General features: G+C 53.4%; 1 protein-coding gene across 1 annotated transcript; it reads left to right on the top strand.

Moving 5' to 3' along the window:
- The first annotated feature begins 8,432 nt into the window (after positions 1-8,432).
- On the top strand, positions 8,433-9,393 carry SPRY3 (sprouty RTK signaling antagonist 3). The gene has a single exon (XM_013949108.2). The coding sequence runs from the start codon at positions 8,473-8,475 to the stop codon at positions 9,391-9,393; it is 921 nt and encodes a 306-aa protein (XP_013804562.1). The 5' UTR covers positions 8,433-8,472.
- The last annotated feature ends 7,188 nt before the right edge of the window (positions 9,394-16,581 follow it).

The raw sequence follows: 16,581 nt of genomic DNA, 5'->3' as shown, positions 1-16,581 counted from the left end.
TTTTTCTCCTGCATCATCTTTAACTGAAGATGAATTTTCCCTCCCCCTGTGCCCAAGCTTGGCTAATAGCATCAGAAAAGATCAGACATCTTCAGCCTTGCTCTGGGATATACTCCTCTCCACTGCCTGCTTCCGGACTGATTCACAGTGGTTAATTGTTAGACTGTCTGCAAAGGCAGAATCAGAGTTGGTTAGACCTGGAGGTGGATGGGCAGCATGTCTAGAAAAGAGCGCCAGGCTATCCTTGTTATTTTAAAATGGAAATTTTTAACTAAGTACTTCAGGCTCCAGATTTAGCTATTTTGTTTGTGTTAACATTTGTGTGTGTGTGTTTGTACGCATCTATGAAAACACTTTTTTGAGGAGGGGAAGGAAGACAACTAACTCCCCACCCTTTTGTGATGTTGGGGATCTGCAGGAGAAGTAGAAGGGGAAAACAATGAGAAATTATAAGTGATTTGCTGAGACTGATAGGGATGAGGGCTTCCCCAAGGTGGATATCTGCAACAGGTGACTAAGACTCTCAGAGCAGGTTCAGTTGGTGTTAGCAACAGAGAAAACTGCTTCTCACAGAAATGTGTCTCATTGTCCAGATCCTTGGTGGTATCAGCTGTCATGGGAGAGGACATGCTGAAAGCCTCTAAAATCAGAGCGGAGAATGGGACTCTTGGGAGCTGCTTCTGTCCCCATGTTTTAGGACAGGACCCTAAGGACGTTCCAGGGATTAAAAGGTGGCAGATTCAAACTGAGAGCAGGAATAAAAACAATCCAAAATGCCAATTAATAGGAGCTGTGATCAGACTTGAGCTAGTTGTCACAGGTAACAGCTGAGGACTAACAGAAACAGCAGCGACAGTGGGGACAGCGTGAGCTGTCAGGACAGCACTGCAGGAGGGATGTCAAACCCCATGTTCCAGGGCAGCCGCTCACTACCAGAAACCACATATGGGGAGAGAAGGGAGGGATTATCTTAGATCTAAAGGAGTCTCACACCATCCTCTGATATGGCTCATACTGATGTCTGTGCAGGGTCAGGGGACCAGATCCATGTTCCTGTAGCAAAAAAATGTCATAAAAACTGCTGGAGGCTCTGCCCCAGACCCTTCCTTTGACAGTGTCTTTAAACTTTTCTGCTTTGCAAATTCATTCTGGTTCCCAGCCTTCCTCTTCAGAGATGCTGCGGTCAATAACTCACCAGGAGGTTGCTATTCTCCCTTCTCTTCCCACCCTCCCACTTGTCTCAGTATCTCTGCATTCATGCCTTTTGGCCCTCCCTCATCAGAGCGTGAGGAATGAAGCAGCCTTAGCTGAGCACAAAGCAGGCTGCAATAGGGATGCTGTGAACCAGCGGAGGGAAGTCTGAATCACTGGTACCTCAAGGTGGGAGTGATAGATTTTGGCTGAGAGAAAGGGAAGACTCACATGTGCTTTTAGGAGTCAGGTGCTCATCGCCAGCTGGCAGGAGCTAGGAACTGGGCAACTAATTCCTTTCTGTGCCTTTAAAAAACCCAGCTTAAAGCGATGTGCCTTTTGGTGGAGAAGAGGAGGGGCTGATCAGAGCACAGAGAGGTGCTGAGTTAAGGCTGGATGGCTCTGAACAGTATACTAAGCTGAGGGGATGATGTCAGGAACTAGTTCCTCTGGAAGAAGACCCTTCTGGGGGGTGGGGTGGAGTGGTGTCTCTGGAGGGTTCCCTTGAAGATGTTGAAATACCTAAAAATGAGCTTAGAAAGGCTCAGCTGGGCAAAGCTGGCTAGAAGCTGGGGTTGTTCCTTCCATGCTGATACCCTGCGGGAAGAGAATAGGGTACCTGGTCACTGCTGGAGAGGACCCAAGATCTGCTGATGGCATGAACTGGATGGGAGCCACTGAGGTCAGTGGGATCATACTGGTTAATGCCTATCAGTTAGGGCAGCAAGCAGTAGAGCTGGTTTCATCGCCCTTATTCAGGCTCCTTCTGTTCTCTTTTCTGCTACTGCCTGCTCTCACGCACCCAGACCCCCATGCTCCACGCTGCCCTGGCATGTCATGTCCTCACGACATCGGCAGCGAATGACAGGAATGCGAACGCCCACGCAAAGCCTGGACATCGGACAGCAACCTGCCCTGGGGGAGAGCCTGGAGAAAGGGGAAATCTAAACGGGGTCTGTTTAAGAAGGAACGGGTGGCTCAGCAGACTGGCAAGGCTCTGTGGAGCTTTTCCGTAGCATGTTTCAAATCCAGCCTGGGGAGAAAGTGGCTGCAAGCTGTTCCTATGCGGATAGTTGCTTGACCGGGATGTTTGAGGGCTTGATGGCTTCAGTCTAACTTCTCAGAGACTGGTTCTCAACCTCCCCCTGCCATCCCCAACTGATAATGTTGCTTTGATCATCCAGCAAATGCTACAGAAAAGAGTGGGTGACTAACTCTGGAGGGATTGAGAGCAGTGAGGTGAGGGTAGGAGCTCCCACAGGGTCTGAAATGTACACCCAGTGTCAGTGCAGAGAGGTCTTGTGTCTTTGGGGTTATTGAGCCAGGTTCATTGTCTAAAATGAGGCTGAGGGAGGTATCACAAGGGTCCTCAGTGCTCCGAAGCAGGTCTGTTGTTGCCTAGAGCAAGCAGAACAAGGCAGGAGTGCACAGAGATTCCAGCATTGCACAGGACATGGGAACTTTTAGGGATGGATGGTCCAGGTCCTGTTCCAGCCTTGAGCCTGAGTTTTTGGTTTCTGGGAGGATGCAGACTGTGTGGATTAGTTCTGTGTGTGTGTTGCCAGTCTGGTGATCTCTGCACAGAAAAGTGCAGAGCCCCTCTTCCGCCTCTCTGCTCCAAGCATCTGTTACAGGAACCCCCATGTTTCAGGTATTAGTCTGGACTTTTTGGTATTATAAAAAGCAGATGACATCCAGGCTCCCATAGACACTTCCTAAGATCCCCCAGGAAGAGGCAAGCTGGACAAAGGTGTGAGGTGGCAGGAGGTGACTATGTCCATTTTACAGCAGGGAGATTAAGTGATTTGTCCAAGGTGACAGAGCAGGTTGATAGTCAATACCAGACCTAGACTTTGCAGCCAAATCCAATGCTCTTCCGATACAACTTGCACACAGTGACAGACTGAACTGAACCCATCTGCACCGATGGGATCAGATTATACCTGTGGGGCCAGTGATGCGGAAGCAGCGCAGGCCCTGCACCTGGGGCTGGCAGCGGGCAGCGTGACCAGGCACGATGGATGTCCCCCGGGGGCGAGGGCCGGGGAGGGCTCCGGTGCGGGGACACGGCGGGCGGTGGGGTCCCAGGGCAGGCTGTCACGGTGGGCGCGGGGGGAGCAGAGCCCGAGGCAGACGGAAATGTTTAAATAGTGCCTCCTGCATCCCGCAGCCTCGGCGCTGCTCTCGGCTCTGTTGCAGTCATTATCTGGGGAGCGGATGCACAGGGCTCTATGGGGACTGCTAATGGGCCGATTCAATTTCAGCTGGATGACGCCACTTAGGTAAGCATTAAGAGCTACAGCTCCGGGAAGGCAAGCGGCAGAGAGAGGGAGAGAGAGATGCTAACGGGCAGCGATAAATCCCTCCCTCCCTCCCATCCTCCACGCTGCCCCCATTCACAAGGAGCGCCAGGGACGAGCCCGCATTCACAAACCGGCGCCGGGCAGCCCTCCCGGGCTCTCGCTCGCTGCCCCCGCGGGCGGCGCGGCGCGGCCGCGGCCCCGGGGCCCCGGGCCCGGCGCACGGCCCGGCTGAGGGGCAGGGCGGGCGGGCGGCGCCGCGCACCCATGCCCGCCGCCGGCCCCTAGGCAGCCCCCGCCCGGGGCCGCGCCGGCGCCCGGGGCTCGCCCCGCGCCCGCCGCGTCCTGCCGGCCGCGGGCGGATGGACCGGCGGCGGCGGCGGCGGCGCGGTGAGTCCGCCGGCGCGGCGCGGCGCGGCGCGGCGGGGGCTGCGGGCCGGGGCCGGGGCCGGGGCCGGGGCCGGAGCGCGGGCGCCCCGGCGGCGAGGCGGCGGGGCGCCGCGGGCCCGGTGGGGGCACGCGCGCGACGGGGTGGCCCCGGACGCGCACGGGCTCTGCGTGCGGCGGCGCCGGGGGACCTGGACACGCGTGAGATGTGTGCGCCGCGGGGCTGGGGGTCCTGGACGTGCACGGGCTGTGTGTGCGGTGGGACGGGGGCGTCCTGCACACGCGTGGGCTATGTGCGTGGCCGGAGAGGCGGCTTTTGGACGTGTGCGAGCGGTGTGCGCTGCAGTACCTGGGCATCGTGGACACGCCTGGACCGTGAACGCGGAGGGGCTGGGAAGTGCTGGTCACGCGTGGGCTGTGTGCACGGCGGGGCTGGGGGCTGCGGGCCGGATCCAGGCTCCACGTGGGCTGTGTGCACGGCAGGGCTGTGAGCCGGATCCGAGACGCGCGTGGGCTGTGTTTGCAGTGGGGCTGGAGGGTCCTGGACACGAAGGGGCTGGGTGCATGGCAGGGCTTGGGGCCGAATCCGGGCCATATGAGGGTTGTGTGCGCAGCGGGGCTGGGGTCTGCGAGATGGATCTGGATCTGAGCCACGCACGGGCTGTGTGAGCGGTGGGGCTGGGGATCCTGGACGCACATGGGCTGCGTGGTCGGCAGGGCTGGCGGCTGCCTGGTCCGGCTCCTGCCACGAGTCATGGGTGGGTTGTGCATGCGTCGGGGCTGGGGATCCTGGACACAGGTGGGCTGTGTGAACTGCGGGGCTGGGGGCTGCCGAGGCCGGACTTGGACATGGGTGGGCTGTGTGCATGGAAGGCTGGGAGATCAGGACCACGCGTGGGCTGCATGCACAGCGGGGCTGGAGGATCAGGCTCCCCCCGCGGCTGCATCTCGCAGTCCCCTCCCACCTGCAACCCGGGTACGCCCGTCCTCCGCGACCGGCAGCGAGCTGGGCGAGGGGCTGGGGCTGCTCCGGCCACTGGTGGCCGGGGAGAGCAGGGCAGGGCGGGGGGGTCCCTCCGAGGGGATCGCATGGGAAAAGCCCTTTTCTCCCACCTGGGCACTCTGTGAAGACCGCTCCCGGCTCACAGCCGCCTCCAGCACTGAGCGTGCCTGTAAATCATTTGCTTTTACGATCCCTCCTCTGGCCCATTATCACACGAACTTTATATGTTTGGGGCTGCCGGCGGCCATAAAGCTCGCCCTTTTTCCGGGGCTGGCATGCCTGCCTTGCTGGGAGGGTGTGAGGAGGAGGAGGAGGCTGGGGACACGCTGCCCCGGTCCCCCCGGAAGGGTCCCAGCAGCGTCTCGGCCAGGTAGGCAGGGAGGGAGCAGCCGGTCGGCGCGGTCGGCGCGGCCACCCACATCTTGAGGATGGACGGATGGACAGCCCACCGGAGGGCGGCCAGGGGAAGGGACCAGCGGCAGCCCCAGGGTCGGGCTCACTCGTGCCGGGCGGGCAGGGAGCAGGGGGAAGGCACGGGTGCAGCGATGAGCACTGGCAGAGCCAGCCCAGTCCTGGCCTCAGCCCCTGGCCCCTGTGCACTGGGCCCTCTACCTATGCTTGCTGCTGGCTCTTCCATGCATTTCTGCCTGTGGATGACTCCAGTCATTCAGTTCCTCTTCTCCCCCGTGCTGCTGGACTGGCTGGGTCCCAGCATTCCCAGCGCTTGGCAGATCCCCTGGCTCCTGGTGACCACACCAGCTAACATCCCCTCGGGTCCCAGAAGGGCGTCTTTGCCCCCTGCCCAGTGAGTCTGGGTTGGAGTCTGAGCCCTGCTTTCAGGGATTGTGGGTTCAGGAGCATGCAGGCCCTGATTTAGTCCAGGGGTCCTCTGGAGTGGGCTTTCTTGCCTGGGATGCTGGGTCCAAACCTAGGTCTCAAATTCTAAGTGCACATGTTGCAATATACTGCATGGCCTGATTCCCAGCTCTCCTATCTGCCTGCTGTCTCTAGGACCTCATTCATGCTTCCAGTGTCCCAGGTCCCATTCTTACTGCCTAAGCATGGCCTGATCTCACAGGTCTCCCTGTGTCTCCTGAGCTCCTTGTCCCAATCTTGCATAGAGTGGTGGGTATAGCTGAACTGGGCCTGTGCTTTGGATGCTCTTAACCTCCAAATTCCACTGACTCCATTGCAGTGGTACCCTCTGCTTTCCAGGTCTCTCCCTTTGGGTCATAACTATGTTCAAGCCCCACATGGGAACTTTTACAGAGCCCTGAGTCTCATTGGCTGAGTCCAAATATCTGTGCACTGCCAGCTCCCAAAGCGCAGATTAGGAGGGACAGGCACCCAGATGTGAGGAGTCCCTACCACAGTGGGTGTAAATCAGCATCATCCCCTAGGACTGATAGATGGGATGTGGGTCCTGTGAGATGTGGGAACCCACTGAGGATGCTCACTGGCTTTTTGTCCTAGCTGCAGGTATATGTTATATCTCTTCAGGGGTCCAGAGAGCTCTATTTCACCACCCTGTGCTTTAGTAAGAGCCTTCTGCATGTGGGGCTCAGTGCCTGCACATAACCACTGACAGGAGGGAGTCTTGCCTCTGTGGCCCATTCTCATCCCGGCAATGTTCTCATAAAAGCTGGTCTTGGGCACCTGTGCCTTCCTAGTTCACCTTGCTTTTTATGTTAAATAAATTGGTTCCCAAGCCAGTCATGGGCACAGTGGGAGAGCAACATATTCATTGCCTGTGTGTTCTTGGATGGGGTAAGCATGTCTCTTGAGATCACCTGGAGGGGGAGGCAAGTGGGCCCCATGCAAAGAAAAAGTCAAATATAATCAGATCAGTTGCCTTTTCTTTCTGGGGAGGGGGATGGGACACGTCAGATCTTGCTTTAACAGTCAAAATAAGTTGCCTTTGCTTTACCCTGCTCTTCAAGGTCAGCCTAGCTAATGAAAATCAATCTTTCCTCTGCCTCTCTCTGCTGCATGAGCAGATTCTACCTGTGGCCCCTCACCTACTTGAAAGCCTCTGCCGCTGCTGGCCACCTGGCCTGCTGACCATGTGTAACGCTGGTGTGGAGCTTCCTATTGAAACAGATTCTTCCTGTGGGCCTGGGCACTGTGACAATAGCTGCATCACTTACGGATCACACATTTGATCTGCCGGAGGAGAATGGCTTTGTCCTGGGAAAGTTGGCTGTCCACAAAAAACACGTACCCAGTATTGAAATCAGGGCCTGAAACGCTGGGGGAAAACTCTTCCCAGCTACATTGCTGGTGTCTGGCATGGATCTAATGGCTTCCATTCTCTGTGTGCTTCTGTGCTGCTATTCATAGCTTCATTTTGCATGTAGCTGAAGCGGGAAGTTTCTCTCTCCTCTTCCCTCATAAGGGCTAAGATCTGGATCCACTGTGAAGAAGCAGACAGATCCAGTCCTGTGATCCTCCTCCTCTCACCTATGGCCAGCCCCACAGACTCCAGTGGCAAGGTCCGAAAGCCCGAGGTTTTGGCAATGTTGCTGACCCTGTGAGGTTGAGCCTGCTGGTGGTCATCTGCCAAAAGAGTGGCGGGACACAGGGGCTCCTCCCTGCACTAGCCCACAGCCCTCCAAGGGTGCCAACCTCCCCCCCTGAAAAAGTGGTCACTGTTCCCAGTGCTGCAGACTCAGGAAATCCCATTTCCTGAAAACAACAAAAGCAAACATCATAGCAACCTCTGTGCAAGAAGCAATACAGGGCCTGCCTGCTGCTAAATCTGCTTTCCCTGCTTCACCGTGTGTTTATGTTGGGGTTAAAAAGAAACCTGCCTTTCTCAGAGAGTTTGTGAAGGGGGTAAATTGGCTCCTGGGCTGTCACGAGGTTGTAAGTGGGAAAGCTCTGAGTACTGCAGTGGAGATTGCTAGGACTCAGAGATGGAGATCTGTGGGCTTGGACTGTCCCTGGCCAAACACACATCTTATTAGTTGCAGTTTGTTGCTGATGCTGCCTGAAATGAAATGTGTGTTCAGTTCACCTCCTTCCCTGCGCCCCTGAAATTCAGCCCCTGGCAAATACAGCGTATGGCACTAGGGGCCTGTATTGGGTGTGCTGGGAAGCCCCAGAACAGACTCTCCTGCTCTGGGGGAGATGCTGTTCCTGGCTTTGTTGCAGAACTTTGGATAAGTCACAACTTCAAGTTTCCCTTCCTCTAGAGAGGACTGGCACTGCCCATAAGGAGGGAGAGGGAGGATGGTCAGACAGGTCCCATCAGTGCTTGAAAGAAGATAGGAAAACCTTCTATGGAGGGACATGGAAAGCTCAACAACACAGGGAGATGCTGTGTCCACCTGTTTCAAGGGACAGATCTTATGGACCTTGTCTTTTGGAAATGTCCAGCCTAAGTCTTCTTAGGCTCAGAAGCACCTTGAATATGGCTATTGGAAATAACTAACCTTGTTACCTCCTTGGAGTAGCTCTCCAGTCAGCCTTCACTTCCTGATTGGTATGGATGGATCAAATAGTAACACAAATGCTTTCTCTGTCTTCCTGCCCCGTCCTTTAGGATTTTTAGATGTGCCCTGATGACGCAGAGTCTCCTTACTCCTGGAAATGCAGCTCTCTTCCAGTGCGGCTGAACTCAGTTGTGACGAGACAATGGACCCGCCTGCTGAGGACTTCCAACAGGTCCTGTCCATTGACCAAATCCGTTCCATTCGTGCCAGCAACAACTACGTGGAGAGACCGGCTGCTTGCTTCCAGCAAGCTCACTCCAATCCATCCCTGTCACAGCCACCACACAAGCAAGAGTGGTCTCAGGACCGCCTGCTGTCTTCCACCTTCCAGGACCTGCACCGCAGCCACAGCCAACAGCACCAGATGCCACCTTTGCAGCAACACATGAGCCATTCCAGCACGGCCAGCTCCGTGTCCCAAAGCACCACAGCCTCGGACCAGCGGCTCCTGAGCAGCCTCACGCCTTCCCACTCTGGACACTCCCTCATCCGGATGCAGCCCAGAGCCGGTGAGCTGAAGCCAGAGGAATCGCCGCTGAAGGGGGTGGTGGAGAAGCCAACCCTCCACACAGGGCACCTCTTCATTTGCGAGGAGTGTGGGAGGTGCAAATGTGCCCGCTGCACTGCTGCCCGCAGCCTACCCTCCTGCTGGCTTTGCAACCAGCGCTGCCTCTGCTCCCCAGAGAGCCTCCTCGACTATGGGACTTGCCTTTGCTGCGTCAAGGGTCTCTTCTACCACTGCTCCACTGACGATGAGGATACCTGTGCTGACGACCCCTGCTCCTGCGGGCCGGGATCCTGCTGTGCCCGCTGGGCTGCCATGAGCTTCCTCTCTCTCCTCATGCCCTGCCTCTGCTGCTACTTTCCTACCCTGGGGTGCCTCAAACTTTGCCAGCGGGGTTATGATGGCCTGAAACGACCCGGCTGCCGCTGCCAGAACCATACCAACACGGTCTGCAGAAAAATCTCCTCCTCCAGTGGCACACCCTTCCCCAAGACGCTGGATAAGCCGGTATGACCTTCCCGGGGAGGAGAAGCAGGCTTTACTTCTCTTCCTCCTCCTCCTTTCCCTCCCTTCCCCCTCCTCCTTTGGCTCCCTCTGCTCTGCAACTCTCCCCCCTGCCCACCACCACTTCCTGAGAATGACAAGTGAACTATGTGTCCCTCGGCTTCCAGGGAGCATGAAAGCTGCTCGGAGGCAAGGAGAGCTCATTGCTGTGACCGAGCTGATGGCACGCGGGAGATGGTGTTTTTGCACATGCCGACAAGGGACTGTGACAGGCAGAGCGAGCTGTGGATGCATTCTCCAGTCGTGGCTGTGTGGGGAAGGGCATTCTGGAGGGAGGAGGGGAGACCTCAGGACTCTGACCTCAGAAGGCCTTAGAAGCTATCACTGTCCTCCGGTATGGTCCGGGCCCTTCTGGAAGGGGAAAGAGGTGGGTTCATGCATCCCCACACGAGAGCCCTCCAGGAACTGGAACATGTTTTTTCTCTTTTTCTCTGGCACTTTTCATGGGTGGCTTCTCTGAGAGTCTCCTCTCCCACTGTGGTAGGTTTGCTTTCCCAAAGGGGTTGGGATGCTGCAGGGTCCCGCTGAATGGCAGTCGGAAGTCACTGGGAGAAGCAAGTGAGCTTCAAAATGAAGTGGCTTTTTATTTTTCTGTTTCAAAGAGAAAGGGAAGGTGTGGAGAGCTTTAGAAACCTTCTGGCACAGGAAGGGGAAGGTATTGGAGGCAGCCTGGCCCACTCTCTCTGCCTGGCTGCATCAAGGGAAAGGTCCCCTCTGGGAATTGACTGAGAATAAGAATCTGCTTTGAAATTGCCATTCAATTCCTAATGCCTTGAGGTGCAGTGCTAAAGGGCTGTGTCCAAGGAGCTCTCATTGCATACCCAGCGGGCCGTGAGTGAGGGGCAGTGCTGCCGCCTGGCTGCATCACGCTGAGTCGAGAGGCTCCATTCCATCACTGAGCGGACACTGCAGGCACTGGGCCCACCCTGGCAGCTCCATGTTCAAGCCCCAAGAGCAGAGCAGGCTGTGATGCTTGTCTTCCCTTCTTCCCCTTCAGGCTTCTTCCAGGATAGGGTGAGGTACACTGAGGGGACAGGAATAGGGCTTAGTTCCGCCATTCTGTTCTCTAAATCTGTAAAGACCTTCTGCTGATCTGGTACCTTCCACCAGCATTGAATTAGCTTTAAAAAATCCAAACTGAACTGTCAGCAGCTGACCACTCACACTGCTCTCCTTGTCATTTAACAGTGATCCTGGGGGATTCCCCAGTGGGGACTTCTGAGGCTCCTGCTTTGGGCTGGGGGAAACAGAGCGCAGAAGGGGGTGTCTGACAGATGTGAGCCTGACCTTTCCTCCCCACAGAGGTTGTCTCTGAGCCCTCACCTAGTTTTGGCCCATTGGCATGTCACACCAACACCAGCGTCACACCAGCCAGCAAACCCTGCTGGCATTCCTGAGGGTATTCTGCAAGGGTGGCCACCTGCTGCAAACTGGAGATGGGTCTGAACCAACCCCTCAGGCTGGGCCATCTGCAGACCAGAAGGAAACCTGAATCTGGGTCAGTGCTTCATGGTTTACTTGCTGTCACTATAATAAGCCAAACCTAGTCCCTGTAGTTGGGAAGGAGTTGGAGGGAGCTCCTCTTGGATCTGGACCCAGCCCCAACTCTGTTTGCAGACATGTGATGCCAACGCTCAGCTGTGACCCCTCCTGACATCAGCCACCTGGCCTGGGGAATTTAGAGCCAGGCTGATTTTCTAGTGCTTGGCCCTGCCCGCCTGGCCTTCCTCTGAGATGTTTGAGTGCAGGCATGTGTGCAGAGGGAAGCGAATGTTCCCCTGGAGAAATATATGCAACATGTCCCTCGGCTTCTTCCAAGTCCCTGCCATCCAAGGCTTGTCCATTGCATTCACTCAGCCACCTCTTTATGTAGAATTCTGTGGATCTATTTTTGTATATATAAATATAAGTTAGGATGGCTAGGACTATTACTAATAATATTCGTGATACTGCTGTGAACGGTGCCAGATGAAAGGTTTGGCTTCCTGGTACACTTGCACATGCTGGATGATGATTTCCCAGTCTGTTTATTGCTAATCCTAGACCTTTAGTTTCTAGGTAGTTGGAAGAAGGGGAAAGGGAAGTTTTACAGATTGTCCTGGTGGGTTTTGCCTTGCAAAGAGTGGGTAGGATTCAGCACTGGCTCTGGGGTGGGGCAGAAGTTAGGCTCTCATGATGGGATTCCTCTTTCTTAACATTTGCTATCCAGAAATCAGGGGTGACCTAAGCTCCCTCACTTGCAGAGAAAGGTGGTTCCAGAGTGTGGTATATCCCATTTGAAAGTACAAGGGATAAATGATCTTCTGATGGTGCCTGTCTCCCTTGACTGTAAGGGACCCAAATGTTGAACTCTTAGTTCCATGAGGAAGGGGAGATGAATCCCATCCCTGGTGCGAAGCTTGTGTCTGGTGTGTGTTACACACATAACTAAAGTCCTGACACCGACTTCACCTAGGGCCTGAGGAGGGTTGTTGAAAGATACTTTCTCTGACCAAAGACAGAGAGCCCATTTCCATAAGCTGTGGAGAATTCAGTGTGATGGTCTGGGTTATAGTGAATACCTCCTGGCATTAAGGAGGGAGAAGCCCATGCCTGTGAAGTTTGTAGGTCCTCTGAGGCTAGTCCTGGACTCTGAAATCATTTGGGTTTTAAGGCAATGACCTCCTCAGAGCATTTCCTGTAGGTATAAGTGTGTGTACCCCCATAAGATCTGCCCATGGCTCTCTGGCATCAGTTATAAAATATACTGCAAACATATTAACCCGTATGCCAACAATTGCTTGGCTTCCTATTTCCAAGTGATGTGTGGGGGAGAAACTTCCACCAAGAGGCATCCTTCCTTTTGAACACTCAGTTCACTTTTCTATTGGTGCTAATTAAACTCCTTCTTCCAAATGTAAAATTTTTTAGGGGAAATAGTCCCTTTTTCATTGAGGATTTGAGGAACTAGTTTATTTCAATGAGAATGTGAAATGGATCATTGAAACTTTTTAAAGAAAACTAATGAACAGAATTTTCCAAGTTGTTCTACTTTGATTTTTTTTTCTCTTTTCTAAATGAATCCTACTTGTAAATTTAGTTACCACCTCTGTATCTTTGCAATTCGTTGCTTCCTCTCCTGATGGTGGAATGACTCAACATATGAAGCTTCATCATTTTCACGGCCTCCTAAGTCATGCACATACAGGGTGACCTCCCCCAAGTGCTGGAGCTGTAGGATGAGAACATCACTGTCCACATATCAGATCCTTAGAGCAAGTTTTGCTTGGCACTAGCATGGTGAAGTGTATCCTGCACTACATTGCAGCATATTTGCCTTCAGTAACTGGTAGGAGGCTAGGATGCCTGCCAATAGCCTTCTATCTAATAGGCTTTTTCTGGGTCAGTGCAGAAGTCCCATTTCTAATAGCAAAGCATGCCATAGCCTAGGTGCAGGGCTGAGGAGTCTGGCCAGGTATCTTGAATGTATCATCTCAAAGAAGTGACAAACCAATGTGATATGTTTTGTAAAATATGGGACACATAGAAGGAAGCAAGCGGGAGAGAGCCCCTGATCAGCATGGAGGAGTTCAGTGCAGGGCTTTGGTTTGACTGTGTTGAGGGTAAAGTGCAGAGCTGTGTCCAGGCCTTGTTGTTGCAAGGGCTAGAGCAGTTTAGAGCTGTCTGGTCCCTACACTGTTCACAGTGGCAGATGGCTTCACGTAGCATTATTGCTTCGCACTCCTGGAGGGGCCTCAGCAGCCTCCCATTATTTAGGCTCAGCAGAAAAGACAGGTCGGGATTTGCCAAAAGATTTCCAAAGGAGGCCAGCTCTAGTTCCCTGAGATCATTTGGTGTCAGGCAGGCCATGGGTAGCCTCTGATCAGGTGCTCTCTGTGCTTCCCCCAATGTCTTCAGACCAGATCAGTCCTGCTCCCTCCTGCTCCAGTCCTTCCTGCTCCCTCCCCATCTCTGGCTGCCAGATAGTTTGGTTTCCCTTTAGATAAGACTCCAATTTTGGTTGGGGTTATGAGCCCCTTTCCTGCCCCACCCTGCAATGAGTCAGATGACATCTGCTCCAGATGTTTGTTTGCAGCTGCCTGTCCTGGCAGCTTGGGTTTATCTCTGTCCCAACGTGTCTTTTTTGGTTTTGTTTTTGGAGAGTCACACGCTGAGTTCTCTGTTTTCTCTGTGCCCCTGTGATTTGACTAGGACAGATCTACTTTGCAAGAGAACACATCTCTGTGTTGTGTGCCCGTGTTGGTCATGGGCTCCTTTGCCAAGAAGCATGAAGGGCTTTAGGGCAAACTTAGGAAAAGAGAGACTCAGGTGCCAAAGGAGGACGAAAACAGGCCAGGAGCTACACAGTTGGTCCTGAATTCCCCTTGTTCTGCTTCTCATGCAGGAACCTGCTCTTTTCTTCCCAGCAGATCTCTAAGGGAGACCTGGAGGGCAAGATATGTAAGAGGTGTGCAGCCCTATCCACACAAGAGCTCCTGCTGGCTCCTGCTTTGTGTCAGGGCTTCCCTTGGCACCAGTTCTCTCCTTCCCTATGGGCAAGTTGTGATCAGTGCCAGCACTGGCTAAGAGGGAGCACTGGGGACCGAGCTGGAGTCTCCCTCCCATCCCAACACCCCCAGCATTCCCAGTGGAAAGGCAGAAGCTGTGCTCTGTGCCCTTGAGTTGCTGCTCAGGCTGCCACCCCTCCCTGAGCATCCTCGGTGCCTTGCATCGAAGCACCCGATTCCAGCCAAGTACCTCAGAGAGTAGTTGGTTGGGTTTTTGTTGTTGTTGTTGTTGTTGTTGGGTTTTTTTTTTTGGGGGGGGTGGGGAGGGGAAGGTCCTTGGGATTTTACTCCTAGATTCCCATAAAATCCCACTGAGTTGGCTCTTGCCCATCTCTACATGTGAACTCAAAGACCCGAGGGGAATTGTCATTGGCCAAAATATGCCAAAGCACAAAATAACAGTTTGTGAAGAGCTGCTTTAGTGCAATAGAGAGGGATGAGTGGAAGGGTGAGAGGAACCACTGCAGGGTTTACATGGGTGGAAGGAACAAAGGATGAGCACACCATGCCCCAAATCTGATGTTGTCAGCACCCACTTTGTCAGTTCGTTCTCCATCTCTGGCCTTTGGGTGTTTCCTGACTGGCTAACCCTGGGAAGACTGGGAGGTCTGTGGATATTGGAAGGTCTAACTTTTCTTGGTCAGCAGGTGAAGAAAGTTGAGAAGGGATGTACCCACAGCCCATCTTGAAGTCCATTCCCAGTCTTTAATTGCATCCAGTTCAGGCTTGCCTCCTTCAAGGAGCATATGGAGCCCATTCCTGCTGGATACTCACATGCAGTTGGAGGACGTTGGTTGGGATCCGTTCCATGTGGGCAGAATCAGAGCTGTAATCTCCGTCTGGCTCAGTCTGCTTTGGGATATTTCTCAGTAAACACTGAGATCTCTTGCAAACTGCTTCTCCTTTTAGTAACTGCTCTTTGCTCCTAAACTGCAGGTTTGGAGCTTGTCCAGGTGAGATTTTTTGTCCTACTTGGGGTAAAAGTCACAGAAGAATCCACTTAGGGCATTAGCCAGAGCGACTGAAAGGTTCCCTTGCAAAGGGACTGTAGACGGGAGGAATGTTGGATGGATGGAAGAAGAACAATGCCTCTTTGTGGCACATGTGAAATCAGTAAATGTATGAATGCCAAGCAAAGGGAAGCAGAATCAGTGTGTGGAAGCCCAGGGTGTGAGGACAGAGGCCTAGGTCTCTCTCCTGCTGAACCTTGTTGCAACACCCCTAACGGCTTCTGTGGGAGCAGGACCAAACCCCTCCCTGGTGAGCAGGCCTGCCCACTGGGAGAGGAGGTTTCTCGCATCTCTGCCTGTCCCAACTATGGCCACAGCCGAGAGATGTGTGATCATTCCTGGATCTGGCACTGCCAGCCCACTCCTTTCCCATGCTGCTGCTCTGCTCTGGAGGAGTCCCTTTCCCCCTTCCCCTCTCTTTTGTCTGTGCCCTTCCTTTGCTCAACGGTTCCCTCAGGCCTTTGTGATACTCTGGACAGGCAGTGACTGCTGCAGCCTCCTGCCTCCCCAGGTGTCCTTAGCACAAAGTTCTGCTTAGAAGATGGATCCCCTTGGCTTCAAAGGAGAGTCTCGTACCGAGAACCGAAGCATCTAATTCTCCATTTAATTGGTACAAAGGCATTCTGTACAGTGTATAAAGAGATCCCTCTCCTGGCTGTCTTTATTTGGGTTCCTTTCTATAAGGTATAATACATGTTTATAACCTGATGGCTGTTTTTTGACAATACTCTTGTAACTTTTAAGGGGGAAAAAAACCAAAAAAAGAAAAAAACAAAGTATTTATTTGAAAAGTTTATTTTAAAGATAAGAAAAAATAACCTATTTATTTTAGTGCACCCTCTTCTGTTTGGTTTTCTTCTCTTGCAAAGCTAATAACTGTTACTGAACCACTGCTGAAATGAAAGAAGTAATTCTATGAGTGGCTTCACAAGCCCACTTAGAGCAACTATTCAATAAAAATATATATTAATTTTGAATGGTCTCATTCTTGTCTTCATGGAGAGCAGCAGCCAGGTGATGGCCAGCCCAGCGCATGACTCAGACTCTTGCTTTGGCAGGGCTCTTACTGGTCGCCATGGTGCTGGCACTGAAGGGGCACTGCTGGATGGCTGGACTTACACTGGCATTGATTGAGTGTTGGGGAGGTTGTTTTTTAACTCTTTGACATCTCCACTGGTAGCCCTGTGCTCATGCTTAAGGAAAACCTGAAAAATTCCACTGAGTGTTTTAATGCTGCAGCTGTCCCAAATCCTTGAGGCAGGATATGCTTCCATAGCAATGGACAGACTAAAAATATGGTGATACTGAGGTTAGAAATTCCTGTGATTTGGCAGTTTCTGTTGCTCCACAGATCTTCCTGCACCTGCCTGAGGCCTCTTTTGCTTCTGGTAAAGATGGAGTGGTGCCACAGGGCAATTGATAATTTCTGCAGGGGGAGCTGCTGTTTGGACATGGCTGTCTGTCCACCAGCTGTAGAAGACACCTCAGCAACCTGTTTAACTTCAGAGGGATGAATCTGGGCCTTAGAACAAGAAGCTGCCAGGTCGCTTGGGTACTTGGTTTGCTCTCCTTGCTTGTTA

This window comes from Apteryx mantelli, chromosome 13, assembly GCF_036417845.1.
Source record: "Apteryx mantelli isolate bAptMan1 chromosome 13, bAptMan1.hap1, whole genome shotgun sequence".
Taxonomy (NCBI): domain Eukaryota; kingdom Metazoa; phylum Chordata; class Aves; order Apterygiformes; family Apterygidae; genus Apteryx; species Apteryx mantelli.
Note: the sequence above shows the minus strand (reverse complement) of the source record. Positions and strands in the feature narration are given on the sequence as shown.

Coding starts and splice junctions, on each gene's coding strand:
- SPRY3 (XM_013949108.2), top strand. CDS start 8,473: ATGCAGCTCTCTTCCAGTGCGGCTGAACTCAGTTGTGACGAGACAATG.